The 17171-nt window shown below is 53.8% G+C and overlaps 3 protein-coding genes across 12 annotated transcripts in view; 2 read left to right on the top strand and 1 right to left on the bottom strand.

Annotated features, from left to right (window-relative positions):
* Nucleotides 1-364: 364 nt before the first annotated feature.
* Nucleotides 365-2958, bottom strand: pbdc1 (polysaccharide biosynthesis domain containing 1). Of its 2 annotated transcripts, none has more exons than XM_086053965.1 (6): nt 2799-2958; nt 1611-1676; nt 1478-1525; nt 1253-1393; nt 627-738; nt 365-538 (listed from the first exon to the last, which is right to left on the bottom strand). In XM_086053965.1, exons 1-6 carry the CDS (start codon nt 2826-2828, stop codon nt 447-449), a joined length of 489 nt encoding a protein of 162 aa, XP_085910091.1. In that variant the 5' UTR covers nt 2829-2958; the 3' UTR covers nt 365-446. The 2 variants fall into 2 exon arrangements, with proteins under 2 accessions (XP_085910091.1, XP_085910090.1); XM_086053964.1 differs by having other exon boundaries at nt 1466-1525; nt 2799-2952.
* dmtn (dematin actin binding protein) lies at nt 1281-8458 on the top strand. Of its 9 annotated transcripts, none has more exons than XR_015089890.1 (17): nt 1281-1719; nt 2513-2608; nt 2802-2888; nt 5400-5428; nt 5518-5616; nt 5930-6067; nt 6142-6174; nt 6251-6359; nt 6426-6470; nt 6574-6705; nt 6792-6895; nt 6969-7074; nt 7161-7216; nt 7298-7328; nt 7444-7692; nt 7840-7920; nt 8023-8089. XR_015089890.1 is itself a non-coding variant. In XM_086053963.1 (16 exons), exons 1-16 carry the CDS (start codon nt 2587-2589, stop codon nt 8134-8136), a joined length of 1302 nt encoding a protein of 433 aa, XP_085910089.1. In that variant the 5' UTR covers nt 2514-2586; the 3' UTR covers nt 8137-8458. The 9 variants fall into 9 exon arrangements, 1 of the variants encoding a protein (XP_085910089.1); XR_015089891.1 differs by having other exon boundaries at nt 1611-1719; nt 2476-2608; XR_015089888.1 differs by lacking the exons at nt 1281-1719; nt 5518-5616 and adding an exon at nt 1985-2036.
* A 739-nt stretch (nt 8459-9197) lies between these two features.
* Nucleotides 9198-17171, top strand: part of LOC147135996 (uncharacterized) — a 34023-nt gene continuing 26049 nt past the window's right edge. Inside the window, exons 1-5 of the mRNA XM_086054280.1 lie at nt 9198-9608; nt 9719-9829; nt 10372-10481; nt 11200-11481; nt 11567-15704. Coding sequence (XP_085910406.1) covers nt 9452-9608; nt 9719-9829; nt 10372-10481; nt 11200-11481; nt 11567-15704 — 4798 coding nt within the window. The 5' untranslated portion in view covers nt 9198-9451. The remainder of the gene's footprint in view (nt 9609-9718; nt 9830-10371; nt 10482-11199; nt 11482-11566; nt 15705-17171) is intronic.

Genomic DNA, 17171 nt, shown 5'->3' with positions numbered 1-17171 from the left:
CGACCGACCGAGGGAGTGGAAGGGCTCCCCTGGCGATGCGAATGGGCAAGGCCGGCCTTACCACCTCCGGCGCCCAAAATTCGGGCTCGTGCCACAGCGACTCGCTCCGCCCCCAAGACGGACCGGCGCTTAACCGGCGCTTACGCACCACCGATGGGACTGGAGACACTTGATCCTTTTGACAAGCCACGCCTCTTTTGTGCGCACCAATCAGACGAGACGTCATGACCGCAAACGGCGCGCCAGTCTTAAGACGCGTCATCCCTTTTCGAGCAGAACCTCTGAATTGGTTGATGGACGCGCCAGCTGCAAGACCGATGACGTTTTTCGACCGTTTTTTTTCTTCCAATAATAAGAGGCAAACTCAAAAGACACACTTTATGGCTTGTCAGCATAACAAAACGAAAAGGTTTTTTTGGGGGGGAGGGGTGCGCATCAGTCGTAGGTTAAGTTTTGGAGGACTTGGCTGCAAAGACGGTGTCGTTGAGGCCCTCTCGGTTTCGGGCGATCTCCACGGCAAAGAACTGGATCCTGGTGGCTGGAAGGGCAACGGGCAAAGCTTAGCACGCATAGTTGGGGACACTTCCGCAAATGGCCGATGCCACCGAATTGGCGCGCCCACCCACCAAAGATGGTGTTGTCTTCGGTGTAGTCCTGCCGGCAGTCCAGTCGCAGCAGAGTGCCGTAGTTGAAGTCCTCCACCAGGCCTTCGTAGCGGTTACAGAAAGGGCGCCAGCTCTGGACACAAAGCAAAGCGCCCGCCCATTCACAAGTCAGTGCCGGTTCCGCCCTGTTAGGGCGGGGCCCTGCCGCCTTCAAGTTCAATTGCGGTCCCACAAAAACACAATTCCAATTTGAATCGAATTTCCCCCCTTCAATTGAAGAGAAAATGACAACATTCTCAGGTTTGCTTTTTTGCTCAATCCAACCCAACGACTAATCGCGGCTCAGATTCAGGGAACGGGTCAGCCGTGATTGGTCGTTGTCAGCACTTGTGATGTCATTTTCAGTCGACAGAAGACAAAATGGCCGCCCCCAGAGATGGCTGCATTTTGCTGCTTAACTTATATTCCACAAACGCAAAATGAATCAGAATCAGTGTTTCGACTAATGGGCCCGCCGGGAACATATTCTTGAAAAAAACATATTTGGCTTGACTTCAGCTTCAAGTCCTCTCTGTTGGCGGCCATCTTTTTTGCCAGCTGCGGAAGCTGCTCCAGGGAAAACCAAAAAAAAACTGAAGGCGGCCGACCTCTTTGGCCTCCGCCGACTTGAGTCGGTCCGGGTGGAGCACTTTGACGTCCAGGTCCTCGAAGGTCTCCCTGAAGCTGGCGTAGATCTCGTCGTCCATCTTGGTCAACTTGAGGAACTTGGGATCCACCGAGGAGATGAGCTGAGTGACAAGGACAAGAGAAAGCCTTCAAGGTCGCGGCCGCGTTGCCGCCGTCCCGGCGACCATGCTCACGTTGAAGTAAACCTGGGCGTGGTTGTAGGCCTTCATGGCCCACATGGCCTCCAGACGCTCCTGAAAGGCAACGCCCACGTCAGCTCCGCCCACGGCAGCTCCGCCCACGGCAGCTCCGCCCGACCCGATTCGCCGCCATACTCACGTCGTTCCCGTACGCCTCGGCGGGGAGAGACAGAGCGCGCGCGGCGGCTGAAGCGCCGTCCGGACCCTGAGGAGGCAAAATAACTTGAGCCTGGCATCATCAGTCAGAGGTAGGAAAATGATTCCCACTATCCAGTTGATTGAAAGTTGAGTTGGAACGTGCATGCGATGTGCAGTTTGGGGTTTGTTTTGTTTTGTTTTTGGGGTCACCATACTCATGTTCTACACTGGGGTTTCTCTGACTTTGAGTGTGCGTGGCTTTTGGACTGGTGAGTGACGTGGGCGTCAGCGGTGACTGGCTGCTACCCCGTTAGGTAGTCTGCTCGTGATGCGTTTGATTTCTTGCCATACCGCTCGAGGTGCCGAGGACTAAGCGGAGCCTCGGAGGGGATGGGGCCTTTTCTGTTGCCGCTCCTTCCCACTAAATGTGAGGCAAGCCCCCTCTCTGGCCACTTTGAAAACCCGTTTGAGGCCACATTTCTATTCTTTGGCTTCTGAACCGATCAGAGGCTGACCGTTTTCAGCTGCTTTCCGGTTTCTACACTACATGCAGTCGTGTTTTGTGTTCATTTATTGCTTGCGCTTGTTAATATATTGTTATTTTGTTGTTGTATGTAAAGTGCTTTGTTACAGCTGTTGAGAAATGCGCTATATCAATAAAGTTGTATTGTATAAATCATGTGCGCCCGCGCCCGTGTCTGTTTTTGGCTACTTGCGGGGAGCAATCCAATTTGCTTTAAGTAGCGGTGCGAAGCTAAGTGAAGTTAGAGGCCAACGTTTGCCAAACTAGACGTGCTGTTAAGCAGTCCGCTTTCAAGTTGACACGTTGCCTCGTTGAGCTTCTTTGTTTTCTTTTTACGGTGCAGAATGATCCTAAAGTTTGGGAATTGTTTCCACACACAGTCAGAGATGAGAAGAAGAAAAAAGGATCCCCGAAGCTAGCTTCAAGCTGCTTTCGTCAGTTGCCATTTGAGAGAATGAGGATCCTCCGGTGGCCCGGTGAGCGATGCGAAAGTGCAACATGACTCGCACACAACACGTGTCGACCTCCCAAGCGATTAGCATTAGCCACGTTAGCTGCCGAGAGCGCGCCACGATTGACCGACCGCCAGCGTTTAGCGCCTGTACGTTTCGTGGACCCTTTTTGGCCGGTTTGTGGACTTTTTATTTTTTTTTTTTATCGTCTTACCAGAGACGAGAGGCCATCGCTCGACGCCATCTTGCCAGTGCAAAGCTCGTCTGTTGTGCGAAGATGACCAGCAGCAGCCGGCTTTAAGAGGTGGGTGAAAAAACGAACACGAACAACACTGCCGATGTTGTTTTGCTTGATATTGTACCGGGGTACATTTTTATCAACTCGTTTTTGGATAGGACAATCTGTCGGAATGTGTACATTTATGTGACTGCAGCTGAGTTTAGACCAGAGCAAACGTCTTCACGTTATTCCCGCTTTGGGTGACGTCACAGATAACGTCCGCCCTAAATTGTCTCGTTCATATTAAAAAAAAAAGCTAATTACGACCGTTGCATTTATCATAATTTATTTCATACACACATTTGTACGTTTTTGAAAGTGTTAAGTTAATAAACCGTCAAATATTAGGACAGGCCTATGTTGTGTTTTTTCATGGACACGAAGCATTTATCCAATTATCTGGATTGCTTTCTCAAAACAACAAATATAATTGAACATTTTTAACAGTGCTCGTGAGTATTCACACAGCCATTCATCGGAGTCATACTCTTAGAACATTAGTGACTAGACTTGATTGAAGCGCTTTCATAGCACTTGAATGCAATCACTGACGAATGTTTGGACGAGGACGCTCACCCTGGTTTTGTTTTTGTGTGGGGGTGGGGGGGTGCGTGTGTGTGCGTTTGCGTGTGTGTGTGTGCGTGTGTGCGTGTGCGCGCGTGTGAGTACGTGTCCTCAAACGTTATTAATTCGGACACGGTGCCGGGGGTTGCATCATAACACTCAAACCGTGAAAAAGAGGAATTGTGAAATCAAGACCTGGTCCAGTCCAAATGTGATGTTTGGCGGCTAATTCCTCTTGAGTGACTCGCGCAGACGTGACGTCACAGGCTCCTCCGCCCGCGCCACTGGATGCGGTCACGTGACAGCCGAGCGTCCTCCGTCGCGCGTGCAAGAGCCTCGCCGCGTATGTGTCCGTCCGCATCGGCCCAGGTGAGAAGGCTTTTACGCACGCACACCCGAATGGCACGTTTGACGTGTTTTGCTTCTCCTTTGCATTTGTGCTCAAGGTCACGTGACGCCCGCGATGCTCTGCTTGCGCGCGTGCATGCGCTCGTTGCGCTCGTTGCGCGCGCATGATTCATCCTTCTTGTTGTCCCTCATGCGGCGATTCGTCTTGTTTGGGTTCACCCAATCCTTGACTAAGATCCATAGTTGCCCCCCCCCCCAATGGTGTATTGTGGATATGTGCGCGTGCGCATTCATGACTCCCGAGGCAAACAAACAAACAAACGGAGCCGTCGCCGGCCATTTAGACAAACGCAGCAATTTGGTGTGTGCTCATTGAAGCACGCTAGCATGTTTGGGGAATGTAAGCGCGCACCCACGGAAGGCTGGAGGCCTGCTTGCGAGCCTAACGGCAAGGCCAGCAGCAAGTCCAGCACCGTGACGCGTTTGGGCGCCGAGTCATCCGGCGCCTTGCCGGAGAGCTCACGGGAATCAAGTGACTCCTCCCTTTCACTCCCGCGGCCTTCCCACGTTCGCATCCGAAGGTGGACGGTCAAACCCGGCTCGAAGGAGAGTCTCTCCGCTTTGGGAGACGAGCGAGCGCCCCGGCCGGCGAGCTGAGCTCAAAGCCTCGGCCGGCGTCCCGGAGCGACCCCCGCGTGTGTCGACCAGTAACTATTAAGTGTCGTTAAAAGAAGAATGCGCCCGAGCCAAGCGTTGGGGCTTTTGGCTGCGCCCCCTGTCAGAGGACGCCAATGAGAAAAGGCAAGTAATTGCGACGTAGGGATAGAGCCATCATATTCGTCACTGCGACCGATATGTCCATCGGCCTTTTTTCCAAACTCCGATGGCCGATGTACGTGATCCATTTCAAAGTGCGTTGAGATCTGCTGTCATTTTGGAGGACCGCGCGGAGCAGTCGTTTCGCTTTTCCTGACGACCGCCGCGGCTGCCCCCCGATCTTTTTAGGACAATTCGATTGCAAAGATGTGCGTTGTCCAACGTGCCTAGTAATCATTTGTTGAAAACCGACGTGAAAATGTATTCAATCAACGAACGAACGTGGTTTTCAGCAAAGTGGCGCAAATGAACGAGGGCTCCAAGCAAATACGGCTTCTCGGCCTCCTTGGCAACGCCGAATCGGTATCGGCCGTGAAAGGGCTCCCTCCTCCCTCCTCCCTCCTCCCTCCTCCCTCCTCCCTCCTCGGGCCTGGTCTCTCGTCTGCCTCCCCCTCCCCTCCCTGTTTATCAGCTCAGCCGGCCTGGCCGACGCCCTCCGCGCTTATCGCCGTGGCGACAGCGCACGCGCGCGCGCGCGGGCGGGCGGGTCGGTTGGCGCCAGACCGCGCCCTCTGAACTCGGTCGCACTTGGGAGCATGTCACGCCCGTGCGCCTCGTCGCCTGCTTTGCTGCGTGCGTATGATCTCGTGCTTGTGTGCATGCGCGCGGTTATGACGTGTGTAGTTTTTGCCACGCGATGTGCGATTTGTGGCCCGTGTGATGTTGGCTTGGTTTTTTTTCCCTTGCCTGACGCATTCTGCTCACACCTTTGGTTGTTTTGTCACGTGACGCCTTTTTGATTTGCAGGCTCTCGTCGATCGCCAGTCATGAACAAGGTAAGTCCCGCGTTAGCCAATCGGCGTTGTAGGCTCGTGCCGACCGGCTGTGTGCGTGTGTGTGGGCGGGGCCCTCTGACGTGACTCAGACGCAAGAGCGCGCGGTCACTCCCGTCAACTGGTCGTCCCCGCGAGGGCCCGGCGCGCCGCCGTCTCCTGCCGCCGCCGCCGCCGCCGCCGTCGTCATGGTAAGCGATGACATGCTAAGCTAACTGAGGCTAAACGTTCCAAGTCAAGCCAAGAATATGTTCCGCGCAGACCCCATCAGGTTGAATCAAGGCGGCATTGCATCCAGCCACTTTTGGCCATTTTCTCACTTGCGTCCACTGAAAATGACATCACAACCAGGAAAGAGCTGAGCTGCGATTGGTCGCTAGGAGGGTCAGAATGCCGCCTTTGGACTAGTGGGGCCCGCAAAGAACATATATCTGGGAAGAAAAAACGGGGGGGACTCCCTCTTTCAGCGAAAGCGTCTCGCCGTCGCTCTGGTGACCTTTGCAGGTGGACGAGCAGGCGGTGGCGTACCGCGACCTGGCGGCCCTGCCCCGCGATAAGGCCATCCTGCAGGTGGAGCGACCCGACCTCATGACCTACCGGCCTCACCTCAGCTTCTCGCCGCTGGACCCGCCGCGCAGACAGGTGAGGCGCCGTCGCGCCGTCATCCCGGCCGGGCCGCATGCGCGTGCTGTTTGTTGTCTGTTTGTGTCCCCCAGCGCTCTCTGTCTCCTCCCGCCGCCTCTCCCGAGGTAAGAGCCGCCCGCGCCGCCTGGCCTGGCCTGGCCGGGCCGGGCCGGGACTGAGGGGCCCCGCTTCCTGTTTCAGGCCAAAGGGCGGCGATCGGAAAGCGACGGCGGCTCCCCCGGAGGCTGCGTGCCGCAACTGCGCGGCGGGCGCAAAATCAGCGCCAGTCTGCAGCACTTCCACCGGCCAGGTATGCGCGCGCGCACGCGCACGCACGCACGCCAGCAAGTTGCCAGGCGCACGTGTTTTGTTGCAGATAACGGGAGCAACATCTACAGAAAGCCTCCCATCTATAAACAAGGCGAGTTGTTGTTGTTGTCGTGATGGCCCCGCCATCGCCCCGCCATCATAAGCCCGCCCCCCCCCCCCGCCTGGCTGACTGCGGCTCCTCCTCGGTCCCCCAGAGGGCTCCAAGCCCGCCGGCGCCGGCGTCATCCAGGCGGCCAAGTTCCCGGCCGCTCAGCCTCCCGATCCCGAGCAGCCGTCCAAGATGGAGAGCGACTCGTGGCCCTGCCCCCCCTCGCTGGCCGCCATGGGTGAGCGACCTACGCTTGGAAACGGGCCTCGCCGCCCAAACGCACGATGGCAAATGACAAGAGGACTTGCCGTCGCCTTCTGGCAGAAATCGAGTGGCGCAAGAAGAAAATGGCGGAGCGGCCGGAGGACGACGACTTTGAGGACCTGACGGACGAAGCCAAGGCGTTGCAGGAGCAGGAGCTGGAAAAGGTTGGCGCACGCTGACATCACACGCCAGGACGCCACGCACGCCCTGACACGCCGCCGCCGCCGCTGTGTCCAGATCAAGTCCAACCTGGGTCGTCTGATCCTGCGCGAGGAGAAGGCCAAAGCTGCCCACTTTGGCCGCAAGACGCGCTCGCTACCCGACAGAACGCGCGCGCACGCCAGTGAGCCGCCGCCGCCGCCGCCGCCGCCGCCCGGCTCGCTGCTTCTCCGCCGCGCTCACAGACGCTTTGCCCTTTCCTGTCCGCAGGCCTGTCGGCCGACGCGTCCCGCTCGCCGTCGCGTTCCAGCTCCGGCCTGAGCAGGGTGAGTTCGTCGTCGTCGTCGTCGTCGTCGTCGTCGTCGCCAACGTAACCTGACGTGGATTGGCGCCGTTTGTGTTTTCAGAGGCAGTCGGCTGAGTTTTGCGCCGACGCAGGTAGGCGGGCTGAAGGCCACTTCCAGCCTCATGTTGTCAACGGCTCTCTTGAGCGAGTGATCGATTGATTGGCGTGTGTGTGTGTGTGCGTGCGTGCGCGTGTGTGTCTCCCCAGTGGCTCAGGTAGGCGTGTGCGTGAGACATCAGCTGCATGCGTCTGTGTGTGATGATGCGACGGTGTGTGTGTGTGTGTGTGTGTGTGTGTGCGTGCGCGCGCGCACGTGCCTTTGTGTGTGTGCGTTATGTCGCGTGCGCGCGCGTGCGTGCGTGTCTGTTTTCCGTTGCATGGCGCGGACAGAACGGCGGCCCGCGGCGTGACGGTCTGGACCGCGGGACATCGCTGCCGAGCATCTTGGAGCAGAAGGTGAGATGCCGACCCGGGCCGCCACGCGCCTACTCGCAAAGAAGAACCCACGTACGCAGAAAGCGAACAAAGACTCAAGAGGCGCTCGCACCCACAAAGACAAAAAGACAACCAAAAAAAAAGAAAAAACGTCGCTTCCCACCACAGGTTTATCCCTACGAAGCGCTGGTGGTGAGCCGCAGGGGGCGCTGCAAGCTCCCGCCGGGAGTGGACCGAACCAGACTGGAGGTGAGGGGCGGGGCGGGGCGGGGCGGGGCGGGGCGGGGCCAGAGGGAGGGCAAGGGGCGCGGCACCCACTAACAGCGCACCGCGTGCGTGTGCGCGTCACAGAGACATCTGGACCCGGAGCAGTTCCGACAAGTTTTCGGCATGAGCGCCTCCGAGTTCGAGCGCCTGTCGCTATGGAGACGGAACGAACTCAAGAAGAAGGCCTCGCTCTTCTGAGACCAAGTGACGTCACGCGGATGACATCATTTCCTCGTTGTCGCTCTCACCCACACGCGCTGCTTCCGCCAAAATCAAGCGCTTGCTCTTCTCCCGCGCACGCACGCACGCACGCAGGCGGGCACGTGCCCGTGCGCGCGCGTCGGTTGCCATGGTTACGTCATCCCAGGAGGACGAAGCAGCCCACGGCGGCCGACGTCTCGGGCCGAGCTTTTGTTGGTGTTTCTTTGCCGACGTTTCCTGCCGCCTGTGTGCTCATCCGTGTCTCTTTAAATAAAGTCCAGAAAAGGAAAAGGAAAAAAAAAAAGAAATGACGCCAAAAGCGCGTCGCTGCTTGCTGCTCCTTTCAATCCGTGCGTGCGTGCCAAAGTTGAAGTGCGCACTACGCACTGCGCGCAGCGGCTGCGGGCTGAGGCGCCACCGTGTGGCCTGACAGCCTGTGTGCGGTGAGTGTTCACTTGTTCACGTGGTTGCACGAACAGCACTTTTTAAGTACATGTATCTGGGTCCATCCGGGGTCTGGATTCTGGTCCACATTTCTGGATCCATCCAGATCCATTTTTGAAGGTGGGGTTTCAACCGGAACGGCGCACCCGCAAAAGCATGGACGAGAGATTGGTCGTCGGAACTTGGTCTTCGGGTCGGGACTCGACAACGTGGCGGCTCCCCTTTTCTCGGTTTTGCCCAAGCGATAGGTCGAGGACCTTTGGACGACGTTTGCAATCGACAGCAGAGGGCGCTGCTGGATCAAATGTCCAATGGAAATTCATCAGCTTCATTCTTCTTCTATTCCGCCAACCACAACAACAGGTTGGGACTACTGGGCGCACATCCAACATATCCAACGCAGCAAACGTTTCATTTCAAGTTTGGGACACGCACACGCGGCTTTTGTCCAGCGGTGAGAAAAGTCATCAATCGATCATATTGCTACTGCGATTGCAAAGCAGCAGAGAAGTTTGTTGACGGCGTTTGCAGCCAGATAAAACAGCTGTTCCTAATATATTGCCATTGTGAGGTGGTCCAAATACGAGCAATGGTGCACCTAATCAATGAGGATATTGGCACGTGTGGGAGGAGTTGAGGCTAATTGGCCCCGCCCACGTCCGGTTCCAATTATCCAATCGAAACAGACTGCTCGGTTTCAAAATGCCCAGCTGCACTTTGGCTCTTCTTCGTCGCCTTCTTTGCGGAGCCCAGCGGAACCAAGCAGCACCGCTCAAGCCGAACCGACCAGAACAGAACAGAACAGAGCTGATCTGACTCGACCCGACTCGACCCGACCCGAGCCGACCCGAGCCGACCCGACCGGACCATGTCGGGACCCTCTGGGTGGATTGAGGCCTGGCTTTGGGTCGCCCTGGTGACTCTAGTCCGCCTCGGCACAGCGGACGGGTACGGCGGGGACGCGCGTCCCAGTCGACGCGACCCGGCGGGATTCTTCCCGGTCCCCGTGTGGAAATTGATGGCAGGTCAGCAACCGCCCAACAACCGCATGAACGTCGAACGCAGCCGAAGCGCAAAAGTTGCAATGCATGCGAGATGTCAGTGTTGTTGTTCGTTGTGTGCGCCGCTTGCGCAGTGTCAGGACGTGAAGGTTCTTTGGACCTGGCCCGGCCGCAGTTCCGTTGCAGCCACGACAGGCTTTGGCTGCGTTTGTCCCTCGTCAGACACTCCGAAGCGCGTCTGGCAGGTGAGTGGATTCCGGTTCTGCTTCTGGCGCACATCTTGTGTGAGTGGTTGCGCGTGTGTGTGTGCCAGCGAGGAAAAGTTGGCTTGGTGTTCGATATGCGCAATTTAAGGACCGTCCGCAAATTTTATGTTCGAGGGTGCCATAAATTGACAAAAGTATTCACCAAAAATCACTCCATTCACTTTTTTTTTCCTTCTGATTGCAAGGGAGGCCTTGAATGCTACACCTCAAATTTTCATCACGTGAATCACTTCGGAGACGTTGGAGCCAATTCAGCCATGCCTATAGGGCTAAATTGAGACAAATGTTCAACCAAAATCAAATTTGAGGTGCAGTAGTCAGAGGCCTCCCTTTGCCCTCGACTACAGCAATCAGAATGAGAAAATGTTACTTGAACTCTTTTTTTGGTGCATGATTAATTGACAATTTACAGTGTGACGCCGTCGAAAATGGAATTTGTGGACGGTGCCTAAATCGCGAAGGTCGACTTTTTCTTGCTGTGTGAGTCCGTCTGTCATCTTGTGACGCTCGCGTGTGCGCAGACGGACTTCGGCTGCTGGCGCTGCCCGACGGCTCTGCTGCCTCCGTTCGGCGGTTCGGCCCGATGCTGCTGCTCAAGCTGCCCTACGATAGCGCGCACCTGCAGCTGGCGGTACGTGCACGCACGCGCGCACGCGCGCGCGCACTCGTTAATTGCTGCCGGCGTTCACTTTGGTCGATGGGCGTTCGAGGCCCAAGACCTCCGCCAGGGAGGCGACTCTGAAAAGCCCCAAAAGAATGTCCAACTTTCAGTGTGTCAAATGGTTTTGTGTACGGAGGCTCCCTGCATGCAAGTGTCTTTTGCCCCGCTGGAAAAGTGCCAAATCGCCTTTTCACCTTCATTCATAAAAAAAGAAAAAAAAAAAAAAAAAAAAAAGAAAAGTTAAAGCCTTTAGAAAGCCTGACACTCCCCTCCAAGCGTTTTGTCATCTGACCAGCGTTTAATTGTGGCCTCACGCATGTCGCTTTTCCTGCTGTTTGATTATTGGCTCATACATGTATATCACTCGGTTCTCATTTTACACTTTTTTTTTTTAAGAAACAAAAGACGTAGGCATAGCAAGAGCAAATGCGTTGTTGCTGATGCATGTTGGTGACATCCCCCCCACCCTGGTTGTTTTTTCTGACTTAGTTAGCCGTCTAACCGCGCACGCCCCTGACAGCCCTTGACGCATTTTGATGAAGCGGGAAAGTCAACATTATTTGCCTCGCAGGCTTCCATTTGAAAGTGTGCCTAATGAAATGACAGCTTTGGATACTTGCTTGACAGCTGTCCTAAGCGAAGCGAAGCGCTTGTGACGGGGACACATTTTCCCCTGGCTTCTCTCCAGGTGTCAAATGGGAAACGCTTGCACCAGCTGGAGGTCTTTTATTTTGACAGTCTGCTGCAGGCCGATATGGCGGCGCTGGCTTCCTGCGAGGATCCGGCCACTTCCTTTGCTCCGCCGCCCGCCTCGATCCTCTGCAGAGCCTCGCAAATCCTCGCCCTGCTGCCCCGGGGCTCCAAAGTGCTGAGGGTCGAAGACATTGGTGACGGCGCTCAAGTCCAGCCCGCCATCAGCACGACGGACGCAGGTTCTGTGATTGTGCTCAACTCCACTGCAGCCAACACGGTAAAGGAACCATAATCCAAGAACCGCCTCCGGCCAGGGCCTCGTCATTTAATGGCTTTTTTTTTTTCTTTTCTTTTCTTTGCAGGATTCGATGGTGGCAATTTATTTTGACTTTCTGGGGGAAATGTCCGCCGTGCTGGCAGCTTGCAACAACAAGGACACTCAAAGCCCACACAAAGTTCAGCCAAGGTCTGTGCAGGATGAGGTGGACTCGGACTATCAAGCAACCACAGAGGGACCACAGTGTTGGACCGCTGCGGCAACGCCAGTGTCTTATAGGGACTCCCCCATCTTTGAATTGTGGGGTTATGATGAAATTCCTTCAGGTCATTTTAATGGGGATAACGCGGCGGACACAACCGGTGGTCTTGCACCAACTCGATCAAGTACAGTCAGTGCCACCACTTTAAGACCCCGCCGCACAACAACTTCACACTGTGCAAGTTTCTCGGACGTTCGTGTGTCGCCGCAAGCCGCAACTACAAGACCATGTGCAGGCACAATGCCACAAAGTCGCGCTGGAACTACTCCAGCACGGTGTGCTACTAATCCTGCGCTGCCTTCAACCTCTGCCCGCACTACAACTACTGCAGTGCCAACATCAAGTGCCGCTTCTAGCACAAAGACCACTTCTGCTCGAGCCAAAACTACCTGGACTGTTGCAGCCGCCTTTTCGGTTTCTACTAGTGTGATGTTCGCTCCTGCTCCAACCACAAGTACGGTGCCCGCAGTCACCCGTGCTACAACCTCAACTCTTGTACGCCCAACTGCAACAGCGATGATTTCAGTCTCACTAAACGCAAGTCCTGTAGCCACAACCAGCTCAGCCCCTTTGACGGCATCCACCTCCACTCTAGTCGCATCGTCTCCTGCACTGGTCCCACCAATCCCTACGCCAGTATCCACGCCCACCCCCGCTCCTATCAGCAATACTACTTTTGCTCGGATCACAACGACAATGCTCGGAGCCGCATCATCTCCTGTTGTACGCGCAACTCAACCTCCCTCTGTGGCGGTCCCATCAACCACGAGTCCTGTACCTACAACCACACAGGGCCCTGCTCAGACCCAAACTTCTCCTTCATTCCTCACACCATCCTCTATTTTGACCACATTGACTGAAGTTCCCACAACTATTCCTAGCACAACTGCAGTGCCTACAACCACCTACGGCACTACATTAGCTGCTGCTGCTGCTACTACCTCATCTCATGCTGTACCCCCAAGTCCACCCGTCTCCGCGACCATCCATTCAACCGCAAGTCCTGTTGCAAAAAACACCCCAACTCTTTCATCAGCAAGAACATCAAGTGCTGAATTGATCGCAACAAACTTGTCTTTGACCACGACTGCAGTGCCAACAACCACTCCTCCTCCAGCAATGTCGATGCCCGCACCCACATCTCTGACCTCATCGCCTATTGTGCCCACAACACCACAGCTCACAACCGCTATACCCAAAGCCTTGACTCCACTACTACTTGAAGACTACTTTCCAATCAAAACCAACATTTCTGCAGTCTTAACTACACTTTCAACGACAGTGACCACTCTGCCTCCAAGCACCAGTCCTGTACACACAACCGCTTCAGCCTTTTCACAAACCACATCCTCGACGACGACAACTTCTCCCGCATTGATCACACCAACTTCTGCGTTCCTTACTACAATATCCACAACCACCCCTGCTTCTACCACAAAGATTGTGCCTGCAAACAGCTCTGCTACAACCACTGCATCTGCTCTATCCGCAATGACATCTGCTTTTGTCACAACTACGCTGACCGCAGCTACTTCAAGGCCAGCGACTACCTTATCTCCTACCATGATGACCACAACTAATAAGGAATATTCCGACGCAACGCGACAAACTTTAGCTGAAGCTACTCAAGCTTCGGCTGCTGCTACTAAGGCTGCATTTCCCACAGCCGCAGCCTTCACCATGACCGCAGTGCCCACATCCAGTGCTGATCCTCCCACAAAGACCACTTCTGTTCTAGCCAAAACGACCTTGAGTCCTGGAAGCACAAGTACAATTTCTCCCACCGCGCTGTTCCCTCCTACTCCAACCGCAACCAGGATGCCCACAACCACCTCGACTTTAACTTCTTTAACCATGATTGAAACCACAACTGTTGCAGCCGCTACTACGCTTTCTACAGCCGCTGTGAGAACTCAGGCTTTAACCGCAAGTCATGTGGTTAGTCAAGTCATAACAGGATCCACTATTGGAGCACCAACTGCTGCAGCTACTCTGGCACGTTCTACCAAAATTGCAACTCTTGTTCCAATCACAACTACCTCTGCTACAAGCTCATCTACTGCTGCACCCACATCTCCACTGGCCAAAATGACACGCTCACCAACCATAGTTCCTGTAACCACAACCACCTCAGCCCCTTCACAAACCACATCAATCCCCACTCAACCCCAAACTTCTCCTGCATATGCCACACCAATCTCCACTGCAGTATCCACAACAACCCCTGCCGTTTCAACTGTATATTTGGCCACGACTACTGCCATACCCACAACCAATTCATCTCCAACCACAAGTCATTTGCCCGCAGCCACCTCCACCATGGGAACCTCAAATGCTTTGTCCGCTCCCACGCATTCTGAAACGACATGGGAAATTCCTGCTCCCACAACTACACTTCCCCCAACCGCATCTGCTGTACCTAAAACCGCATCTGCTGTACCTAAAACCTTTTCTGCTGTACCTAAAACCTTTTCTGCTGTACCTAAAACCTTTTCTGCTGTACCTAAAACCTTTTCTGCTGTACCTAAAACCTTTTCTGCTACTAAAGCAGTCTCTCCAAACGCAAGTCCTGTACCCACAATCACCTCTACTCCCACCTCAATCTTTACTGCAACCACAACTGTTGCAGCCTCATCTAAACTTTCTACAACTATGATGTCCACAACCACCTCATCTCCTCCCACTATGGCCACTTCTGCTTCAACCAAAAGTCATGTGCTCCAAGCTACTCCAGCTCTTTCATGGTCCACCTCAGCCTCTCCAGAGTCGGTCATAACAGCCTTCCCTTTCACCATCACCATGACTGCAGTCCCAACAAGCACAACTACGATGCTCCCAACCACCTCATCTCCTGTTGCACTCACAACACCACACTCCAAATCTGTCTCTCCAACCGAAACTCCTTTACCTAAAACCACCTCTCCTCTGAATTCAACTAACACTGAAACCAAAACATCAGCACCCTCAACTACTCTTCCTACAACCACAATGACCACTCTGGCTCTAACTATTAGCTTACCCACAACCACCTCAGTCCCCTCACAAGCAAAATCAACCTCCACTCCAATCATAACCTCTCCTGTACCGGTCACACCAATCTCTGCTTTCACAGCACCTACTAGAGTATCCATGACCACCCTTGCTTCTACCACAAGAACTATTGCTCCAACCACAACTATTGTACCTGCAACCAGCTCTGCTATGACTATCGTATCCACAACAATGCCTGCTTTTGTCACATCTCTGAGCACTAGTGCGGCAGTGCCGACAGCCACTTCATCTCTTATGATGACCATGACAAAACCATATTCAGTGACAGCGCCACAAACTTTGCCTGAAGGGACTCGAGCGCCATGTGCCGCTGCTAATCCTGCATTGCCTGCTGCCCCTGCTACCAGCCCAGCTCATGCTGTACGCGCAACTCCAACAGCCACCATTACAGTCTTGCCAACCGCAGGTTCTGTACCTACAACCGGCTCGGCCTCTTTAATATCATCCACTTCCACTCCAAACACAATTTTGCCTGCATTGGTCACACCAATCTCTGCTTTGACAAGAACTACCGCAGTATCCGTGACCACTCCTGCTTCTACCACAAAAACAGCCATTGCTCCACCCACATCTATTGTCCCCACAACCAGCTCCAATATGACTTCAATTTCTGCTGTAGCCAGGATGTCTGCTTTTGTTGAAACTACATCTTTGACCTCAACCACTGCAGTGCCAACAATCACCTCATCTTCTACCTTTTCAGAAAAAATGCTACTGACTTTGCCTGAAGCTACTCGAGCTCCATGTGCTGCTGCTAATCCTGCATTGCCTGCTACCTCCGCCTCGACTGTGACCAGTGCAGCGCCAACATCCAGTGGTTCTACCTCAACAAACACTCTTGCTGTAATCGAAACTACCTCGACTCCTGGAAGGGCAACTCCAACAGTCACTATTCTAGTCTCATCAAAAGGTACTGTACCCACAACCACATCAGGCACCTGTAAAACTACCTTCCTCCTTCCACCTACGTCAAATACAACACCCCTCACCACAACTATGACAGCACCTGCTCATATGATCTCATCCCCTGCTGTACCCATAACTTCACCTGCCTCAATGACCATCTCTCCAACCACAAGTACTGTACCAAAAAAAACAACTCCAAGAAAAGCATCAGCTCCTGAATTCATCACGTTTTCTTTGACCAAAACCGCAATGATGACAACCACTCCTACTTCAACAATTGTACCCACAACTACCTCTATGACATCTCCAGTTGTACCTTCAGCGCCACAGGCAACAGTCCCCCTATCTCAAATTCATTTACCAAAAAACAACTTTACAATGACTTCAACTCCCACTGAAACCGCAATTGGCATGGGCTCTACTACACTTTCTGCAAGTGTGATACCCACAACCAGTTCGTCCTTCACTGCGATGACCACTTCTGCTCCAGCTAAAAGTTCTGTGTTCACAACTACCTCCACTACTGAAGTCACATTTGCTGCAGTCACTTTGGCACTTTCTACAAACAGAAGGGTAATACTTGTGCCAACCACAAAGTATGCAAACACATATCCTGCTTCACCCAAAACTCCACCCACCTCCACCTCTGTCTCTCAAACCACAAAATTTGCAGCCACATCCAACTCCACTCTTACCTCAACCTCTGCTGGAATCACAAATACTGCAGCCTCAAGTAAACTTTCTTTCACCCAGGTGCCAACAATCACCTCATTTCCTACCACCATGACCACTTCTGCTTCAACGAACATTGTACTGAAAAAAGCCCCAAATCCTTTAAGATCAATATCTCCTGAAATGGTCACAACAGGCTTTACTTGGGCCAACACCACTGCAGTGCCAACTACAACTCCTGCTTCAAAGACAACAAGGATACCCACAACAATCTCTGCTATGACTTCATTTCCCATAATAAGCACAATGCCACTGGTCACAACAGTGTCCCCAACCACAACTCCTTTACCCAAAACCACCACTACCATGACCTCAACTACCACTGAAACCAACATTTCTGCAGTTTCAACTCTACTTTCCACAATCACTGAGACCACTCTGGCAAGTCATTTACCCATAACCGCCTCCACTACTGGAGCCACAATTGCTGCAGCCACTACAGCACGTTCTACCAAAACGACAACCCCTGTTCAAATCATAACTACCTCTCCCAGAACCGCATCGACTGCTGTACCCACATATCCACAGACCACTATTACAGACTCACCAACCACAAGTCCTGTACCTGCAACCAGCTCGGCCCATTCACAAACCACGTCAACCTCCACCACAACTGCTCCTGCATTGGCCACACCAATCTTTGCTGCAACAACTATGACAGTAACCACGACCACCACTGCCTCTACCGCAAAGACTATTGTTTCAACCCCGTTTATTGCACCTACAACCAGCTCTGCTA

This window comes from Filicampus tigris, chromosome 15 (genome assembly GCF_054856515.1).
Source record: "Filicampus tigris isolate MCC_2025a chromosome 15, RoL_Ftig_1.0, whole genome shotgun sequence".
In the NCBI taxonomy this organism is placed as follows: Eukaryota; Metazoa; Chordata; class Actinopteri; order Syngnathiformes; family Syngnathidae; genus Filicampus; species Filicampus tigris.
The sequence above is the reverse complement of the archived record's forward strand: the minus strand, read 5'-3'. Positions and strand labels throughout refer to the sequence as shown.

Excerpts from the sequence above, each read along its gene's own strand:
- pbdc1 (XM_086053964.1), bottom strand. The coding sequence starts at position 2,828 with ATGGCGTCGAGCGATGGCCTCTCGTCTCTG. Across the intron at positions 1,394-1,465 it reads ACGCCCAGGTTTACTTCAAC|CTCATCTCCTCGGTGGATCC; the intron begins GTGAGCATGGTC and ends CTTGTCACTCAG. Across the intron at positions 739-1,252 it reads AGTCGGCGGAGGCCAAAGAG|AGCTGGCGCCCTTTCTGTAA; the intron begins GTCGGCCGCCTT and ends CTTTGTGTCCAG.
- dmtn (XM_086053963.1), top strand. The coding sequence starts at position 2,587 with ATGAGGATCCTCCGGTGGCCCG. Across the intron at positions 5,617-5,929 it reads CCGCCGCCGCCGTCGTCATG|GTGGACGAGCAGGCGGTGGC; the intron begins GTAAGCGATGAC and ends TGACCTTTGCAG. Across the intron at positions 6,706-6,791 it reads CCCCTCGCTGGCCGCCATGG|AAATCGAGTGGCGCAAGAAG; the intron begins GTGAGCGACCTA and ends GCCTTCTGGCAG.